Raw genomic sequence first — 21,962 nt, 5'->3', positions numbered from 1 at the left:
GACCAAATAAAAACCAATTAGTCAAATAAATATGGAAAAGGCACAGGAAAAACAAGTCTTCTGCTATCAGCTATCTGGTAAAAAAACACCAAATTTATTCTTTTTACTCATTTTTCTCTTGTGATGTTCAATCTCTAAGTGTTTCACATCATAAAGAAGTCATTACTTTGTCTTTTGAACAATTTATTTTTGCTCTTTTATTATTTTTGGTGGGTATAAATGGGATAAATCCAGGATTAGATGCCACCAGCACGAAGGAAGCTTTCCTTCCTCACAGTCTCTTAGGACAACTGAGCTTATTAGATCATTTTACTCTTTATGTTCATTGAATATCTCTCTCCTTCTCTCCCTCTCTCTTTCTCTCTCTGTTTATTGAACACAATTTTTTATGTTTCTTTATATACATGTCAGAATGTAGCCATTCCAAAATGGAACCTGAAGATGATATGTCCCTGGGAAGCTACAAATAGGAATTTCTGGATACTATTTCCACATTCATTATGGGAAAGGTAATATTATATGTATGCATTCATATCCTAAACAGTGTGTTGGGGCAGGCAGGGGGGAGGTGAGAAGGACATAGAAGTAACACACACCAGGAGGATATGGTGTGCTGTGTTGTGTGTATGTGACTGTGTGTGTGTGTGTGTGTGTGTGTGTGTGTGTGTGCACATGTGCTTGCGGGCTCCTTGATGGGTGAGAGCAGTCCTCAGAGCAGGGATGCATAGGCTCCTCTATTAAAAGTCTATATACATGTGTATCCTTATAACACACAGGCCAAATTCAATCAACAGATAATACTAGGAAGGCATGTTCAATTGACAGGATGCTAATGCAACCACATCATAAAGTGGGAGAAGTACATAGTGTGAACCAGGAACTCCCTGTGTCTTGAAATTTAAGCAGCTATGAAGCCACATGGTTCTAGGAAATTCACTGCCACCACCTCTCATCACTCTCCTTCTTGTCCATTCTCCTCAACACACTGGCTTCCTTCTGAGCCATGATTTTCTGACAGAAGCCGGTCCTCAGGGCCTTTACACCAGCCATTCCCTCTGCCAGGAAGACCTCTCATCTTCCAGACTCTCTTCCTTAAGGTCTCTGATCAAATGTCACCTTCTTAGCCAAACTTGACTGAAGACCCAACTTAAAACCCCACCCACTCTCTCTTTTAACCCACTTCTGTTTTGTTCATAGCATCTGTGCCCATCACATGATTATTTAATCTTAATATCTGTTCCTACCCTATCAGTTCATTGAATTGTAGAGACTTTTGCTTTTCAGCACCCTTTGCTTTATGACTAGGAATTTCTGAAACATGGTCAACACTCTATATAATGCTAACGTGCATGAAATAATCTCTAATTCAAACTGTACAATAACTGACCCTTTGGGGAACATCTGATGTTGTGATGGAAATTCCTAATCAGAGGGGAAATAGGGATCCCCTCAAGGGGTCCAGATCCATTCATAAAATATTAAAATTAGTATTTGGGCAATATAAATTATATCATTTCCACAATGTTAGCAGACTATTTGTGTGAAATTTGTTATGTTAATTTCCCCTGTGCTGGTAGTCACCTCCACCACATGGACCCAGGAAATGATACAGGAATTTCAGATTTTCTTCTTCTGGGATTGTCAGAGGAACCAGAACTGCAGTCCCTCATATTTGGGCTTTTCCTCTCCATGTACCTGATCACTGTGTTTGGAAACATGCTCATCATCCTGGCCATCAGCTCTGACTCCCACCTCCACACCCCCATGTACTTCTTCCTTGCCAACCTGTCCTTTGTAGACATCTGTTTCACCTCCACCACCATCCCCAAGATGCTGTGGAACATCCAGACTCAGAGCAAAATGATCACTTATGAAGGTTGCCTCAGCCAGATGTATTTCTTCATACTTTTTGCAGGATTAGACATCTTTCTCCTGACTGTGATGGCTTATGACCGCTTTGTGGCCATCTGTCACCCCCTGCACTACACGGTCCTCATGAAACCCTGGCTCTGTGAACTATTGGTTCTGGTGTCCTGGATCCTGAGTGTCTTGCATTCCTTCTTAGAAAGCTTAATGGTCTTGCAACTGTCCTTCTGTAGAAAGGTAGAAATTCCCCACTTTTTCTGTGAACTCAATCAAATGATCCAACTTGCCTGCTCTGACACCTTTCTTAATACCATGGTGATGTATTTTGCAGCTATGCTGCTGGGGGGTGCTCCCCTGGCTGGGGTCCTTTACTCTTACTCTAAGATAGTTTCCTCCATACTTGGGATCTCATCAGCTCAGGGCAAGTATAAAGCATTTTCCACCTGTGCATCTCACCTCTCAGTTGTCTCCTTATTTTATTGTACGGGCCTAGGAGTGTACCTTAGCTCTGCTGCTACCCAGAACTCCCATTCAAGCGCAGTAGCCTCTGTGATGTACACAGTGGTCACACCCATGCTGAACCCCTTCATCTACAGCCTGAGAAACAAAGACATAAAGGGAGCTCTGATGAGATTCTCTGGGATGGCAGTTCTAAAAGGGTCAGTTGTCCTGGGCTGAAGAAGTGCCCATGGTTGCAGGACCTGAGGCCTTAGATAGAAGTTGTGATTTTTTTTTTTTTATGCAGACTGTGGAAGTAGTACTTGCTTCCCTAATTTATTTCTTAGAATTTCTATCTTTTTGTTTTTGACCTCTCTGTACAATGTATGTAACTCTTATTATTAAGCTTTGTGATATCTCTGATGCCCAAGAAATTGTCCCTTTGTCATTTTCCTACTCTCTCAATGTTATTCCTAACCTTGGATGTGAAATATTTGGAAGTTCTCATTTATTTCAAAGGACTACATGGATCTGCTAAGAATAATTTCTTCTCAAATAAAATATATCATAGTGAGTATTTTTCTTTTGTTTGACTGAATACTACAAGAATGGAAAATCTACTCTTAGCCACCACAGCTATTTATGTACATTTATAACAGAGAAAAATCTGAGACCACTGTGCTTCACTTTTGTGAACATCATTCCTTTGTACTATCACTACTTTAAGTGCTCTTCCTGAGAATGCAGACTTTGACGTACTGGTGGTTATAGTTGATCATGTACACATTAGGATCCTGTTTTTATACAGCTTGTTTCCACCATGCCTACCATAGTCACTGGCAAAAAAAAAAAAAAGAAAAGAAAAGAAACTCCATGTCTCCAAGTGGAATCTACACAGAAAGACAAATATGGAAAAAATAGATTGACATAATATGTAGGCCAAAAAAAAAAAATACATGTCTCCAAGTGGAATCTACACAGAATGACAAATATGGAAAAAATAGATTGACATAATATGGTCTTAGAGTCAAACTTGGCTTTAAGGATGATGAAGAAAAATATTAAGTCATGTATTTATTGCTATGCAAAATATTCCTTTCTCAGGCACTTCATCTACCTAATGAATTATGGAATACCAGGGTCCATTGGTAAGGTGTATTTATTAATATAAAAGACTGGTGGCATGATTGGGGTTTTATTAAATTATTTTTGGTTTCTGGATAAAAATTTCCAGTGCTACATACATACAAATATGATTCCTTCCATTTCTGTAAATGAAATATCTCCCGCTATGGGAAATTTTGCCATAACCTCTAAAGGGGCAGCGAATGAACAATATCAGTATCATCCATTATATACCATCTTCATAACCACAGGATCACTTACCAGGAAGCTTGGAATCCTGTCCAGGATGTGATTCTGAGTCACAAGTTTTGTGCACACATGTATGTCCTTCCGACCTTTCCATGTTACCTCAAAGGGGCCTCAGTGGACTCATCTTTAGTACAGTTACATGAAATAAACTTGAAGAACACAGTAATCATGAATGCTACCTTCAGTTATCAGAATAAATACCTAGAATAAAAAGAATCTGATTATTACAAATGCCCTCAGATCTTTCTGATTTGATTATTATATCATTTAGTTGTTGCTGCAAACAAAGCATCCTAAAACAAAATGGCTTAATATAATGTCTTTATTATCAAAGGGGATTGCAGAGTAGGGAGTTGTTTTGATCTCTGCAGAGCTTCTCATGAGTCCTTAGTCCGGTGTGAATCTGTACATTGTGTTTCTAAGGCTGTTCTATGAGGTGTGTGGCTGTTGTGTTCTTCTGTCTTGATCCAATTTATGTCATTTTACACCTTTCATATATGTAAGTAATCTTCTAGTTTACAAAAAAATGATGTTATCAAATGTGAATTGTCTTTATTTAATTCCACTGTTTAATATCCACATGTGAACCTTTCCTTTTTCACAATTGAAGAGAACTCTCTCATCCTGTTATGTGTGACTCAGCTAACTGTGCTCCAGATCTGACTCTGAGTCATGCACCACAGGAATTTTTTAATACTGATTAATATATTGGAGCATTATTACATGCAATAAACTGTACATATTTAAAGTGTACAACTCTAGGAATTGAAAGAGTCATTGAAAAATCATGGGTACATACTGCATGGTTCCATTTCCATAGAACTCAAGAGGGTGCACAATAAATTCTAACTGCTTTGTTATGCAATTGTTAGGGGGTAACCCCTCCAGCATTCTTTTTTCTTCTGAACACAATGTGGAATCATAAGCATAACTTCAAGTGGTGTTGTCAAGAAAGATGAAATATGTGGAAATACTTTGTGGGACAAAGAATGTTCAAGACTAAGGGTTATGTGTATGTAAATGTATGTATATTCATGTACATTTTATTTCACAAAAACACATTCACATGCATGGATGTACATGCACAAGGCTCATAACCCTCATTATAACTCATTATAACTCATCTATTGCATTGAAAGAAAGCTTTAGAGAAACTTGGAGGACAAGAAATTAAAAGAATGAACATTTGCATTCACATAAAATACTAGGAATATTGAAATTTAGACAAAAAAATTTAGAGTATAACAGGTAGCCTTAATTTTCATAGTATATTTCTTTTCCTATCTTAATGTTCAGAAGCCTCAAAGACAAAACCACATTAACATTTATGCAAGGAGAACTTCTCCATACCAGCTAATAAGGCTGAATATCTCCAAACTGACTTTAGATTGTTCCTGTACTTAAGGTAGGGTTTCAACACACAGTGCCCTTACCCAAAGAAGCTAAGTGAATTATTTGAAAGGCTTAAATTCAGTTTCTTTAAATAAAATTTTATTGGAGAAATGTCTTTGTCCACTTTCCTATTGCTGCTATCACCAATTACCACACTGAAGATTTAAAAGAAACAAAATTATACTCTTCCAGTCCTGGAGGTCAAAGCCAAAAATGAATCTCTTTGGGCTAAAATCAAGATGTCTCTGCAAGACACAGAGAGCATGAATTCCTCCTGCCTAGATACGTGATTCTGGGTTGCCATTTTTTCTCCACAAAAATGCATATCATTCCAAACTCTACTTGGTACCTGAATAGGATCTAGATTATAGAGACTTTTTTTAAAGACTTATTTATTTTTCTGAGAAAGAGAGAACAAGAGCAGGAGGGAGAGGGGGCAGGTGGAGAGGGAGGGGAATCTAGATTTCTCCCATTGAGACTGGAGACCAAAGCAGGGCTTGATCCGAGGACCCTGAGATCATGACCTGAACCCGACCTGAAACCAGGTCTGATGCTCAATGGACTGAACCACCCAGGTGCCCCTAGTGTCACTTTTTAACAGGGTTCAGCATGAGTGTGACCATGGTGTACATCACTGGGGCTGTTGCACTTGTGTGCACCTAGGAACGTACAGTAAAATAAGGACACAGCTGAGAGGTGAGACACAGGTGGAAAATGCTTTATACTTGCCCTGAGCTGAATGACACCCAAGTATGGAGGAAACTATCTTAGTGTAAGAGTAAAGGACCTCCACAAAAGCAACAGCACTCAGCAGCAAAATTGCAAAATACATCACCAAGTTATTAAGAAAGTTATCATAACAGGAAAGTTGGACTATTTCATTGAGTTTACAAAAAATAGCGGAGGATATGTAATTGTATCCAGAAGGAAAGCCACAACATCATTAAACTTTGTAAGGAGGAATTCAGGATATATATGATCTAGGGCAGAAGAACCAGCAGTCCGAGCGAAATAAGTCAAACAGAGAAAGACTTGTATCATATGACCTCACTGATATGAGGAATTCTTAATCTCAGGAAACAAACAGAGGGTTGCTGGAGTGGGGGGTGGGGTGGGAGGGATGGGGTGACTGGGTGTTGGACTCTGGGGAGGGTATGTGTTCTGGTAAGCGCTGTGAATTGTGCAAGACTGTTGAATCTCAGATCTGTACCTCTGAAACAAATAATGCAATATATGTTAAGAAAGAAAAAAAGAAGAAGAAGAATGTAGCAGGAGGGGAAGAATGAAGGGGGGGAAATCGGAGGGGGAGAAGAACCATGAGAGACGATGGACTCTGAAAAACAAACTGAGGGTTCTAGAGGGGAGGGGGGTGGGAGGATGGGTTAGCCTGGTGATGGGTATTGAGGAGGGCACATTCTGCATGGAGCACTGGGTGTTATGCACAAACAATGAATCATGGAACACTATATCTAAAACTCATGATGTAATGTATGGGGATTAACATAACAATAAAAAAATTAAAAAAAAAAAAAAAGAAGAAGAAGAACCAGCAGTCCACGGAGCTGGGGATTCACGATGACTGTATAGTGCGGGGGATGGGAGAGGGCTACCAACCAGTCATAGGCCATCGTGGCCAAGAGAAAGTCATCCAGTACAGCAAAGAGTGTGAAAAAGTACATCTGTGTGATGCAGCCTGCTTAGGTTATGACTTTGCTCTGAGTCTGGATGTTCCACAGCATCTTGGGGATAGTGGTGGAGGTGAAACAGATATCTACAAAGGACAGGATGGAGAGGAAGAAGTACATGGCAGTGTGGAGGTGGGAGTCTGAGCTGACGGCCAGGATGATGAGCACGTTCCCAAACATGGTTATCATGTACACGGAGAGGAAAAGCCCAAATATGAGGGTTTGCAGTTCTGAAATTCATGTGTCACTTCCTGGTTCTATGTAGTGGAGATGACTACCAAGGAATAAAAAATAATATGACTAATTTTCTCAATAATAATGAACATTACAAATATCATTGAAATTCTAAAATCTTTATTTTACATTCAAAATGTGAATATCCATAGTTTTTATATGGAACTTGTCCCCTGTCAGGACCCCACATCCCACCTCTGAATAGGAATGCACATTCCACACTTGGCCTTTTCCCCAAGTACTCATGTATTCTGTACTTTTAATGAGAAATTCTGTCACACATTTGAGGAATAACCTTGAGTACTGACTAACCTCCAGGGAAAGAGCATAGGTGTCGAGAAACAAAAGTCTGCATAGTTCAGTGATGGAGAAGATAAGCAAATAAAAGATCAGATAGAATGTCAGAAGGTGACAGGTGCTATGAAGAAAAATCCAGTAAAAAGGAAAGAGTGCATGGAGATGTTGTTTTTTACTGGTTGCTTGGATACGCCAGCACACTTTTACACAGAGGCCTCAAGAGGAGACAGCAGGAGACACAGGGTTATCCAGGGAAGTGTGTGCCCATCTGAGGGAATAACCTGGTCAAAGACTCTGAGAAAATAGGAGTCCACAATGGTGGAGGAGTAGGAGAATTTAGTTTGGTCTGGTCCCAGGAATTCAGCTAGATAGCTATCAAATCATTCTGAACACCTGTAAACTGAGCCGGAGATCTAAGAAAAGAATAGCTACAACTCTACAAATAGAAAAGCAACCACTTTCTGCAAGGTAGGAGGTGCAGAGAAGTGAATCCAAGGCAATATATGGGAAGATAAGCTGCGGGGGGAGGGAGCCTCCATAAGCCCGCTACCAGAAAGTGATACAGCAGCAGAGCACAATATCAGATCTTTTAGAAGTCTGCTCCAGTGAGGGACATCCCACCTGAAAGGTGCTCAGGTGGCTAATTGGGGGCAGAACTCTAGGTGGGTCAGTGTGGTCCCAGGATCCCCAGGGTCACAGGAAGACCAGGGGGTGGGTGTGAGTGCAGCAGATTTCCCAGGCATCAGAACCAGGAAGCTGGCTGCAAACAGTGAGCCCTGGAGTGGACTCTCAACTCCAGATTGCCATAAACTGCAAACCGTGGCACAATTAGGTGACTTCTCCCCAAGCAGGGGCCCAGCAAGTGGCAGAACCAATGAGACCTCCCTTCCTCCCACCAAGAGGAGTGGTGCAGGAGCACACTGCAGGAATCTGCAGGGTTTTCAGACTCCAAACAGGGTCATGTGCCTGAGATAGAAATGTTCAGTCACAGGCTGGGTGAGAATGGAGTGTGGGCAGAGACCAGGGAGACAGGAACGATTAACTACTTTCTCTGAGGGTGCACTGAGGAGTGGGGCCTGGAGCTTTCAGCTCCAGGCCAGAGATTGGGAAGCCACCATTTTCATTCTCATTCTCTAAAGCTGCGAGGAAAGCCTTCAGGGAACAAAAGCCACATAGAGCAAACTGGAGCAGATTACTTAGCCTGGGTGCCCTGCCAAGGGTGGTACAATCCCCCCTGGAGCAAATACACCTGAGATTCAATGCAACAGGTCCCTCCCTTAGAAGATCAGCCAAGACCAAGTTTACTGCTCAATGAGAACTGCAAAACTCCAGCACTAGGGGAATACAGCACATAATCCACTATCATAGCTTTAGTCCCATGATTATTTAGTCTTTCAATTTTAAATTTTTATTTTTTTCTCTTTCCTTTTTCAACCAATTTCTTATTTTATCAACTTTTTAAAAATCTTTTTTTAATTTTCATTTTTATAGTTACATTCTATCCCTTCATTGTATTTAAATTTTTTTTGTATATATATGTTTTTCTTTCTTTACAATTTTGGAATACAGTTTCTCCTAACAGACCAAAACACACCCAAAATAGATTGTATTCACCTATCTGATCATATTCTCTTTTCTTTTTTTTTTGTTCTTCCCTTTTTTGTTTTTTTGTTGTTTTTTTGTTTCGTTTTGCTAAAGTCTTTTAATTTTCATCTTTAGAGTTATATTCTATCCTTTCAGTGTATTTAATTTTATTTTTGTATATATACACTCGTCTTTCTTTACAATTTTGAGATATAGTTTCTTCTAACAAACTGACCAAAATACACTCAAGATATGGTGTATTGCTCTGCTCTGTTCACCTGTCTGTTTATATCTCATCCTTTTATTGTTGTTGGTTTTTTCTCTTTTGTTTTCTCTTGTCTTTTAATTTTCATTTTTACAGTTACATTCTATCCTCTCATATTTAATTTTATTTTTGTACACACATAACTTTTTCTTTCTTTACAATTTTGGGATACAGTTTTCTAACAAACAGACCAAAACACACACAGGATCCAGTATATTGCTCTGTTCTGTTCACTGGTCTGATTATATTCTCTTTTTTCTTTCTTTTATTTTTTTAATATGTATTTATTTATTGGTTTTTTGGTCTCTTCTGATTAAGTGTATATTTCTCTGGGGTCGTTGTTGCCATTTTAGTATTTTGTTCTCTTGTTCATCTATTCTTTCTGGACAGAATGACAAAACAGAAAAACTCACCTCGAAAAAGAGAACAAGAGGCAGTACTGACTGTCAGGGATCTAATCAGTATGGACATAACTAAGATGTCAGAACTAGAGTTCAGAATAATGATTATAAAGATACTAGCTGGGCTTGAAAAAAGCATAGAAAACACTGGAGTATCACTTTTTGGAGAAATAAAGGAACTAAAATCTAAAGAAGTAGAAATCAAAAAGGCTATTAATGAAATGAAAACAAAAATGGAGGCTCTTAGTGCTAGGATAAATGAGGCAGAAGAGAGAATTAGTGATGGAGAATAAAGAAGATGAGAAAAAGAGAGATAAACAACTACTGGATCATGAGAGGAGAATTTGAGAGATAAGTGATACCATAAAGCAAAACAATATTAGAGATCCATGAGATCATGAGAGGAGAATTTGAGAGATAAGTGATACCATAAAGCAAAACAATATTAGAATAATTGGAACCCCAGAAGAAGAGGAAAAAGAGGGGCAGAAGGTATATTGGAGCAAATGATAGTGGAGAACTTCCTTATCTGGGGAAGAAAACAGGCATTCAAATCAAAGAGGCACAGAGAACTCCTCTCCAAATTAATAAAAATAGGCCAACACCCTGACATATAATAGTGAAACTTGCAAATCTAAGAGACAAAGAAAAAGTCCTGAAAGCAACCCAGGACAAGAGGTCCATAACCTACAAGGGTAAAAACATTAGATTGGCAGCAGACCTATCCACAGAGTCCTGGCAGGCCAAAAAGGACTTTCATGATATATTCAGGGTGTTAAATGAGAAAAATATGCAGCCAAGAATACTTTATACAGATGGATGACATTCAAAATAGAAGGAGAGATTAAAAAGCTTCCAGGACAAACAGAAGCTAAAAGAATTTGTGATCACCAAACCAGTCCTGCAAAAAAATTTTAAAAGAGATTCTTTAAGCAAAGAGAGAGCCCAAAAGTAACATAGACTAGAAAGGAACAGAGACAATATGCAGAAATAGTCACATTACAGTTAATACAATGGTACTAAATTCATATCTTTGAATGGTTACTCTGAATGTAAATGGGCTAAATGTACCAATCAAAGCACACAAGGTATCAGATTGGATAAAAAAGCAAGACCCATGCACATGCTGTCTACAGGAGACTCATTTTAGACCCAAAGATACCTCCAGATTTATTTTTTTTAATTTTTTATTGTTATGTTAATCACCATACATTATATCATTAGTTTTAGATGTAGTGTTCCATGATTCATTGTTTGTGCATAACACCCAGTTCTCCATGCAGAACGTGCCCTCTTTAATACCCATCACCAGGCTAACCCATTCTCCCACCCCCCTTCCCTCTAGAACCCTCAGTTTGTTTTTCAGAGTCCATCGTCTCTCATGGTTCATCTCCCCCTCCGATTTCCCCCCCTTTATTCTTCCCCTCCTGCTACATTCTTCTTCTTCTTTTTTTTCCTTAACATATAATGTATTATTTGTTTCAGAGGTACAGATCTGTGATTCAACAGTCTTGCACAATTCACAGCGCTCACCATAGCACATACCCTCCCCAGTGTCTATCACCCAGCCATCCCATTCCTCCCACCCCAACCCCCACTCCAGCAACCCTCAGTTTGTTTCCTGAGATTGAGAATTCCTCATATCAGTGAGGTCATATGATACATGTCTTTCTCTGATTGACTTATTTCGCTCAGCATAATACCCTCCAGTTCCATCCACGTCGTTGCAAATGGCAAGATCTCATTCCTTTTGATGGCTGCATAATATTCCATTGTATATATATACCACCTCTTCTTTATCCATTCGTCTGTCGATGGACATCTTGGCTCTTTCCACAGTTTGGCTATCGTGGACATTGCTGCTATAAACATCAGGGTGCACGTACCCCTTCGGATCCCTACATTTGTATCTTTGGGGTAAATACCCAGTAGTGCAATTGCTGGATCATATGGTAGCACTATCTTCAACTTTTTGAGGAACCTCCATACTGTTTTCCAGAGTGGTTGCACCAGCTTGCATTCCCACCAACAGTGTAGGAGGGTTCCCCTTTCTCCGCATCCCCGCCAACATCTGTCATTTCCTGACTTGTTAATTTTAGCCATTCTGACTGGTGTGAGGTGGTATCTCATTGAGGTTTTGATTTGGATTTCCCTGATGCCGAGTGATGTTGAGCACTTTTTCATGAAGACACCTCCAGATTTAAAGTAGGGGAATGGAACACCATTTATCATGCTAATGGACATCAAAAGTAAGCTAGAGTGGCAATCCTTATATCAGACAAATTAGATATTAAACCAAAGAATCTAATAAGAGATGAGAAAGGACACTATATCATATTTAAAGGGTCTATCCAAAAGAAGATCTAACAATTGTAAATATTTATGCCGCTAACATGGGAGCACCCAATTATAAGAGCCAATTAATAACAAAATTAAAGAAACATACTGATAATAATTCAATAATAGTAGGGGACCTTAAGACCCCACTCACTGCAATGAACAGATCATCTAAGCAGATCAACAAGGAAACAAGGGTTTTGAAAGACACACTGGCCCAGGTGGACTTCACAGATATATTCAGAACATTCCATCCTAAAGCAACAGAATACACATTCTTCTCGAGTGTACATGGAACATTCTCCGGAATAGATCACATACTGGGTCACAAATCAGGTCTCAAACAGTACCAAAAGATTGGGATTATTCCCTGCATATTTTTGGACCACAATGCTTTGAAACTAGAACTTAATCACAAAAGGAAATTTGGAAAGAACTCAAATACATGGAGGCTAAAGAGCATCCTACTAAAGAATGAATGAGTCAACCAGGAAATTAAAGAAGAATTTTAAAAATGCATGGAAACAAATGAAAATGAAAACAACTGTTCAAAACCTTTGGGATGCAGCAAAGGCAGACCTAAGAGGGAAGTATATACCAATACAAACCTTTACAAGAATAAACAAAGGTCTCAAATACACAACCTTACCCCTAAAGGAGCTTGAGAAATAACAGCAAATAAAGCCTAGTCCAGCAGGAGAGGAGAAATAATAAAGATCAGAGCAGAAATCAATGAAATAGAAACCAAAAGAACAGTAGAACAGATCAACGAAACTAGGTACTCATTCTTGAAAGAATTAATAAGATTGATATACCCCTGGCCAGACTTATCAAAAAGAAAAGAGAAAGGACCCAAATAAATAAAATCATGAATAAAGAGGAGAGATCACAACCAATGCTGAAGAAATACAATTATAAGAACATATTATGAGCAACTATGTGCCAACAGAGTAGGCAATCTGGAAAAAATGGATGCATTCCTAGAGAAGTATAAACTACCAAAACTGAAACAGTAAGAAATAGAAAACCTGAACAGGCCCATAACCAGTAAGGAAATTGAAGCAGTATTCAAAAATCTCCCAACAAACAAGAGCCCAGGACTGGATGGTTTCCCAGGGCAATTCCTCCAAAAATTTTAAAGAAGAATTAATACCTGTTCTACTGAAGCTATTAGAAATAGAAATGGAAGTTGAATATCCAAACACTTTTTTTGAGCCCAGCATGACCTTGATCCTAAAACCAAAGACCCCAACAGAGAGGAGAATTACATACCAATATCCTGATGAACATGGATGCAAAAATGCTCACCAAAAAACTAGCCAATAGGATCCAACAGTACATTAAAAGGGTTATTTACCATGACCAAGTGGGATTTATTCTTGGGCTATAAGGGTGGTTCAACATCCACAAATCAATCAATGTGATACACTACATAAATAAAAGAAAGGACAAGAACCATACGATCCTCTCAATAGATGCAGAAAGGCATTTAACAAAGAAGAGAATCCTTTCTTGATTAAAACTCTTCACAGTGTAGGGATAGAGGGAATATACTTCTATATCATAAAAGCCATGTATGAAAAGCCCACAATGAATATCATTCTCAATAGGGAAAAAAATGAGAGCATTCCACCTAAGGTAAGGAACATAGCAAGGATGTCAACTATCACCACTGCTGTACAACATAGTACTAGAAGTCCTAGCCTCAGCAATCAGACAATGAAAAGAATAAAAGGCATCTGAATTGGCAAAGAAGAAGTCAACCTCTCACTCTTTGCAGAAGACATGATACTCTATGTGGGAAACCCAAAAGACTCTGCCCCTAAATTGCTAGAATTCATAAAGGAATTCAGCAAACTGGCAGGATATAAAATCAATGACAGAAATTAATTGTATTTCTATACATTAACAATGAGACAAAAGAAAGAGAAATTAAAGAGTTGATCCCATTTACAATTGCCCTCAAAACCATAAGAAACCTAGGAATAAACCTAACCGAAGAGGCAAAGGATCTGTACTCAGAAAACTATAGAACACTCATGAAATTCTCTTTCTCTTTTCATGAAAGAAATTAAGGAAGACACAAAGAAATGGAAAATTTTCCTTGCTCATGGATTGGAAGAACAAATATTGTTTAAAATGTCTATGCTACCTAGAGCAATCTACACATTCAGTGCAATCCCTATCAAAATACCATCAATTTTTTTCACAGAGCTGGAACAAATAATCCTAAACCTTGGATGGAACCAGAAAAGACCCCGAATATCCAGGGGAATGTTGAAAAAGAAAACCAAAGCTGGTAGCATCACAATGCCTGACTTCAAGCTGTATTACAAAGCTGCGATCATCAAAACAGCATGGTACTGGCACAAAAAACAGACACATAGATCAATGGAACAGAATAGAGAGCCCAGAAATGGACTCTCAACTCTGTGGTCAACAAATCTTCAACCAAGCATTGAAAGAATATCCAATGGAAAAAAGACAGTCTCTTCAATAAATGGTGCTGGGAATATTGGACAGCCACATGCAAAAGATTGAAGCTGGATCATTTCCTTGCACCATACACAGAAATAGACTCAAAATGGATAAAAGACCTAAATGTGATATAGGAATCCATCAAAATCCTAGAGGGGAACACAGGTAGCAAGCTCTGTGACCTCAGCCACAGCAACTTCTTTCTAGACACGTCTCCAAGGCAAGGGAAACAAAGTAAAAAATGAATTATTGGGACTTCATCAAGATAAAAAGCTTTTGCACAGCAAGGAAACAGTCGACAAAACCAAAAGACAACCAACAGAATGGGAGAAGATATTTGAGAATGACATAACAGATAAAGGGCTAGTATCCAAAATCTATAAAGAACTGATCAAACTCAACACCTAAAGAATAAATAATCTAATCAAAAAATGAGCAGAAGACATGAGCAGACATTTCACCAAAGAAGACATAAAAATGGCCACAGACACATGAAAAAATGCTCCACATCACTTGGCATCAGGGAAATACAAATCAAAACCACAGTAAGATACCACCGCACATGGGTCACAATGACTAAAATTAACAAGTCAGGAAACAACAGATGTTGGCAAGGTTGTGGAGAATGAGGAACCTCTTACACAGTTGGTGAGAATGCAAGCTGGTGCAGCCACTCTGGAAAACAATATGGAGATTCCTCAAAATGTTGAAAATAGAGCTACCCTACAACCCAGCAATTGCACTCACTGCTAGGTATTTACCACGAAGATACAAATGTAGTGATCCAAGGGGCACCTGCACCCCAATGTTCAGAGCAGCAATGTCTACAATAGCCGAACTATGGAAAGAGCTGAGATGTCCATCAACAGATGAATGGTTAAAGAAGATGTTATACACACACACACACACACACATACACACACACACATACACAATGGAATACTACTCAGCATGAAAAAAGGAAATCTTGCCATTGCAACAACATGGATGGAACTAGATGGTATTATGATAAGCAAAATAAGTCAATCAGAGAAAGACAATTATCATATGACCTCACTGATATGTGGATTTTAAGAAACAAAATAGAGGATCATAGGGGAAGAGAGGAAAAAATAAACAAGACGAAACCAGAGAGGGAGACAAACCATAAGAGACTCTTAATCATAGGAAGCAAACTAACGGTTGCTGGAGGGGAAGGAGGTGGGGGAGCAGGGTAACTGGGTGATAGACATTAAGGAGGGCACATGATGTAATGAGCACTGGGTATTATATAAGACTAATGAATCATTGGCCTCTACCTCTGAAACCAATAACACATTATATGTTAATTAATTGAATTTAAATTTAAATTAATTTAAAAGACTCTGAGAAAAGACTTTTTTAAATAACTTTTAAGATTTGAGTTTGGGGAGTGGAGCAAGATGTCAGAGGAGTAGGAGACCTGGATTTCGTCTGGTCCCAGGAATTCAGCTGGATAGGGATCAAACCATTCTGAACACCTACGAACTCAACAGGAGATTGAAGAAAAGAATAGCAACAACTCTCTGAACAGAAAAGCGACCACTTTCTGGAAGGTAGGACGTATGGAGAAGTGAATCTGAGGCGATATTCGGGAGGATAGGCGGCGGGGGAGGGGCCTCCGTCGGCCGCTTCTGGCAAGTGATAGAGCCACGGAGCACAAAATCGAACTTTTAGAAGTCTGCTCCACTGAGAGACGTCACTCTGGTGGCTAAGCGGGGGGTGGAACTCTCGCGGGACAGTGTGGTCTCAGGACCCTCGGGGTCACAGAAAGACCGGGGGTGCCTGAGTGCGGCAGAGCTCCCAGGTATCGGAGCAGGGAAGCCGGCTGCAGAGACGGAGCCGAGGCGCGGGCTCTCAGCTCGGGGTTGCCATAAACCGTGATCCGCGGCACAGTCGGGCCACTGCTCCTCCAGCAGGGACTCAACAAGCGGCAGATCCGGGGAGACTCACCTTCTTCCCCTGGGAGAGGCGCGGGAGCTCACCGCAGGGATCTGCTGGGTTTGGAGACTCCACACGGGGTCGGGTGCCAGAGATAGAAACGCTCGGTCACAGGCCAGGTGAGCACGGAGTGCGGCCGGAGACCGGGGAGACGGGAGTGACTGACTGCTTTTCTCTGGGGGCTCACTGAGGAGCGGGGCCCCGAGTTCTCGGCTCCTCCGGGGCGGAGACTGGGAGGCCGCCATTTTCACTCTAAGCTGTAGGGAAAGCTTGCAGGGAACAAAAGCTCCGGAGAGCAAACCCGAGCGGATTACTTAGCCCGGACGGGCAAGGGCGGGGCAATTCCGCCTCCGGCAAAGACATTTGGGAACCACGGCAACAGGCCCCTCCCCCAGAAGATCAGCGAGAACAGCTTCCAAGGCCAAGTTTACCGATCAATGAGAACAGTAGAACGCCAGCACTAGGGGAATACTGCACATAGAATCCATAGTTTTTCTTTTTTTTTTTTTTAGATTTTTTATTGTTATGTTAATCCCCATACATTACATCATTAGTTTTAGATGTAGTGTTCCATGATTCATTGTTTGTGTATAACACCCAGCGCTCCATGCAGTAGCATCCATGGCTTTTTTACCATGATTCTGTAGTCTTTCAAAGTTAATTTTTTTTTTTGAATTTTTCTTTTTCCCTTTTTCAACCAATATCTTGTCAATCCCTTTTTTAAAGAACATTTTTATTTTTCATTTTTAGAGTCATATTCTATCCCTTCATAGTAGTTACCCGTATTTTTGGCATATATATATAAATTGTTCTCTCTTTAAAATTTTGAGATAGTTTCTTCTAACAGATCAAAATATACCCTAAAACTCTAGTGTATGGTTTTTTTCTACTCCCCTGCCTGATCACATTCTCTCCCTTTTTATTTTTTTTTAAATCCTCTTCTTTCTTTTTTCAAACAACTTCTTATCAATTCCTTTTATAAAATTTTTTATAATTTCCGTCTTTACAGTCATATTCCATCCCTTCATCATACCAACCCTTATTTTTGTACATATATAAGTTTTTCTTTCTTTAAAATTTTGGGAGGCACTTTCTTCTAACAGACTAAAATACGCCCAAAATCTAGTGTGTGCCACTGATCTATATACCAGCCTGATCATATTTGATCATATTCTGGGTTTTTTTTTTTTGTTTTGTTCTGTTTTTGTTTGTTTTAATCTTTATCTTTTTCTTTTTCTTTTTTTTTTTTTTTTTTCTTTTTTCTCCCTTTCCCTTTCTTTTCCCACTGCTTCAGGTCTTTCCTGATTTGTTTAGAGTACATTTTCTGGGGACGTTGTTACCCTGTTAGCATTTTGTTCTCTCATTAATCTATTCTCCTCTGGACAAAATGACAAGACGGAAAAAATCACTTCAACAAAAAGAACAAGAGGTAGTACCGACTGCCAGGGACCTACTCAATACGGACATCAGTACAATGTCGGATCTAGAGTTCAGAATCATCACTTTAAAGATACTAGCTAGGCTTGAAAAAAGCATGGAAGTTATTAGAGAAACCCTTTCTGGAGAAGTAAAAGAACTAAAATCTAACCAAGTAGAAATCAAAAAGGCTATTAATGAGGTGCAATCAAATATAGGGGCACTACCTGCTAGGATAAATGAGGCAGAAGAGAAAATCAGTGATATAGAAGACCAAATGATGGAAAATAAAGAAGCTGAGAAAAAGAGAGGTAAACAGCTACTGGATGATGAGGCAGAATTCGAGAGATAAGCGATACCATAAGACGAAACAACATTACAATAATTGGGATTCCAGAAGAAGAAGAAAGACAGAGAGGGGCAGAAGGTATAATGGAGCAAATTATAGCAGAGAACTTCCCTAATTTGTGGAAGGAAACAGCCATCAAAATCCAGGAGGCACAGAGAAGCCTTCTCAAAATCAATAAAAATAGGTCAACACCCCGACATCTAATAGTAAAACTTACGAGTCTCAGAGACAAAGAGAAAATCCTGAAAGCAGCTCAGGAGAAGAGATATGTAACCTACAATGGTAGAAATGTTAGATTGGCAACAGACCTATCCACAGAGACCTGGCAAGCCAGAAAGGACTGGCAGGGTATATTCAGAGCACTAAATGAGAAAAATATGCAGCCAAGGATACTATATCCAGCTAGGCTGTCATTGAAAATTGAAGGAGAGATAAAAAGCTTCCAGGACAAACAAAAACTAAAGGAATTTGCAAACGCAAAACCAGCCCTACAAGAAATCTTGAAAGGGGTCCTCTAAGCAAAGAGAGAGCCTAAAAGCAACATAGACCAGAAAGGAACACAGACAATATACAGTAACAGTCACCTTACAGGCAATACAATGGCACTAAATTCCTATCTTTCAATAGTTACCCTGAATGTAAATGGGCTAAATGCCCCAATCAAAAGACACAGGCTACCAGATTGGATTAAAAAACAAGACCCATCGATATGCTGTCTGCAAGAGACTCATTTGAGACCCAAAGACACCCCCAGATTGAAAGTGAGGGGGACGAAATACATTTACCATGCTAATAGACACCAAAAGAAAGCTGGGGTGGCAATCCTTATATCAGACAACTTAGATTTTAAACCAAAGACTGTAATAAGAGATGAGGAAGGACACTATATCCTACTTAAAGGGTCTATCCAACAAGAAGATCTAACAATTGTAAATATCTATGCCCCTAACATGGGAGCAGCCAATTATATAAGGCAATTGATAACAAAAGCAACGAAACACATTGACAACAATACAATAATAGTGGGGGACTTTAACACCCCCCTCACTGAAATGGACAGATCGTCTAAGCAAAAGATCAACAAGGAAATAAAGACTTTAACTGACACACTGGACCAAATGGACTTCACAGACATATTCAGAACATTCCATCCCAAAACTATGGAATACACATTCTTCTCTAGTGCCCATGGAACATTCTCCAGAATCGATCACATCCTAGGTCACAAATCAGGTCTCAACTGGTACCAAAAGATTGGGATCATTGCCTGCCTATTTTCAGACCACAATGCTTTGAAACTAGAACTCAATCACAAGAGGAAAGTCGGAAAGAACTCAAATACATGGAGGCTAAAGAGCATCCTACTAAAGAATGAATGCATCAACCAGATTAACCAGATTAACAAGATTGATAAACCCCTGGCCGGACTTATCAAAAAGAAAAGAGAAATGACCCAAATCAACAAAATCATGAATGAAAGAGGAGAGATCACAACCAACACCAAAGAAATACAAACAATTATAAGAACATATGAGCAACTCTATGCCAGCAAATTAGATACCTTGGAAGAAATGGATGCATTCCTAGAGATGTAACAACTACCAAAACTGAACCAGGAAGAACTACAAAACCTGAACAGACCTATAACCACTAAGGAAATTGAAGCAGTCATCAAAAATCTCCCAACAAACAAAAGCCCAGGGCCAGATGGCTTTCCAGGGGAATTCTACCAAACATTTCAAGAAGAATTAGTACCTATTCTTCTGAAACTGTTCCAAAAAATAGAAATGGAAGGAAAACTTCCAAACTCATTTTATGAGGCCACCATTAGCTTGATCCCAAAACCAGACAAAGACCCCATCAAAAGGAGAATTACAGACCAATATCTTTGATGAATATGGATGCAAAAATTCTCACCAAAATACTAGCCAATAGGACCCAACAGTACATTAAAAGGATTATTCACCACGACCAAGTGGGATTTATCCCTGGGCTGCAAGGTTGGTTCAACATCCGCAAATCAATCAACATGATACAAGACATTAATAAAAGAAAGAACAAGAACCATATGAGCCTCTCAATAGATGCAGAAAAAGCATTTGACGAAGTACAGCATCCTTTCTTGATCAAAACTCTTCAGAGTATAGGCATAGAGGGTACATACCTCAATATCATAAAAGCCATCTATGAAAAACCTACAGCGAATATCATTCTCAATGGGGAAAAACTGAGAGCTTTCCCCCTAAGGTCAGGAATGCGGCAGGGATGTCCACTATCACCACTGCTATTCAACATAGTATTAGAAGTCCTAGCCACAGCAATCAGACAACAAAAAGAAATCAAAGGCATCCAAATCAGCAAAGAAGAAGTCAAACTCTCACTGTTTGCAGATGATATGATACTTTATGTGGAAAACCCCAAAGACTCCACCCCAAAACTGCTAGAACTCATACAGGAATTCAATAAAGTGGCAGGACATAAAATCAATGCACAGAAATCAGTGGCATTCCTATACACCAACAACAAGTCAGAAGAGAAATTAAGGAGTCGATCCCATTTACAATTGCACCCAAAACCATAAGATACCTAGGAATAAATCTAACCAAAGAGGCAAAGGATCTGTACTCAGAAAACTATAAAATACTCATGAAAGAAATTGAGGAAGACACAAAGAAATGGAAAAACGTTCCATGCTCATGGATTGGAAGAACAAATATTGTGAAGATGTCAATGCTACTTAGAGCAATCTACACGTCAATGCAATCCCCATCAAAATACCATCCACTGTTTTCAAAGAAATGGAACAAATAATCTTTTTTTTTTATTTTTTTTATTGTTATGTTAATCCCCATACATTACATCATTCGTTTTAGATATAGTGTGGAACAAATAATCTTAAAATTTGTATGGAACCAGAAAAAACCCCGAATAGCCAGAGGAATGTTGAAAAAGCAAAGCAAAGCTGGTTGCATCACAATTCCGGACTTCCAGCTCTATTACAAAGCTGTCATCATCAAGACAGTATGGTACTGGCACAAAAACAGACACATAGATCAATGGAACAGAATAGAGAGCCCAGAAATGGACCCTCAACTCTATGGTCAACTAATCTTTGACAAAGCAGGAAAGAATGTCCAATGGAAAAAAGACAGTCTCTTCAACAAATGGTGTTGGGAAAATTGGACAGCCACATGCAGAAGAATGAAACTGGACCATTTCCTAACACCACACACAAAAATAGACTCCAAATGGTTGAAAGACCTCAATGTGAGACAGGAGTCCATCAAAATCCTAGAGGAGAACACAGGCAGCAACCTCTTCAACCTCAGCCTCAGCAACTTCTTCCTAGAAACATCACCAAAGGCAAGGGAAGCAAGGGCAAAAATGAACTATTGGGACTTCATCAAGATAAAAAGCTTTTGCAAAGCAAAGGAAACAGTCAACAAAACCAAAAGACCACCGACAGAATGGGAGAAGATATTTGCAAATGACATATCAGATAAAGGGCTAGTATCCAAAATCTATAAAGAACTTATCAAACTCAACACCCAAAGAACAAAGAATCCAACCAAGAAATGGGCAGAAGACATGAACAGACATTTTTCCAAAGAAGACATCCAAATGGCCAACAGACACATGAAAAAGTGCTCAACATCGCTCGGCATCAGGGAAATCCAAATCAAAACCTCAGTGAGATACCACCTCACACCAGTCAGAATGGCTAAAATTAACAAGTCAGGAAATGACAGATGTTGGCGGGGATGCGGAGAAAGGGGAACCCTCTTACACTGTTGGTGGGAATACAAGCTGGTGTAGCCACTCCGGAAAACAGTATGGAGGTTCCTCAAAAAGTTAAAAATAGAGCTACCATACAATCCAGCAATTGC

The 21,962-nt window shown here is 39.4% G+C and overlaps 1 protein-coding gene and 1 pseudogene across 1 annotated transcript; one reads left to right on the top strand and one right to left on the bottom strand.

Moving 5' to 3' along the window:
- Positions 1 to 1,361: 1,361 nt before the first annotated feature.
- On the bottom strand, positions 1,362 to 13,163 carry LOC118533667 (olfactory receptor 7A17-like; annotated as a pseudogene).
- Positions 1,591 to 2,544, top strand: LOC118533668 (olfactory receptor-like protein OLF4). The gene has a single exon (XM_078061959.1). The coding sequence runs from the start codon at positions 1,591 to 1,593 to the stop codon at positions 2,542 to 2,544; it is 954 nt and encodes a 317-aa protein (XP_077918085.1).
- Positions 13,164 to 21,962: the final 8,799 nt, after the last annotated feature.

This window comes from Halichoerus grypus, chromosome 1 (genome assembly GCF_964656455.1).
Source record: "Halichoerus grypus chromosome 1, mHalGry1.hap1.1, whole genome shotgun sequence".
Taxonomy (NCBI): domain Eukaryota; kingdom Metazoa; phylum Chordata; class Mammalia; order Carnivora; family Phocidae; genus Halichoerus; species Halichoerus grypus.
Note: the sequence above shows the minus strand (reverse complement) of the source record. Positions and strands in the feature narration are given on the sequence as shown.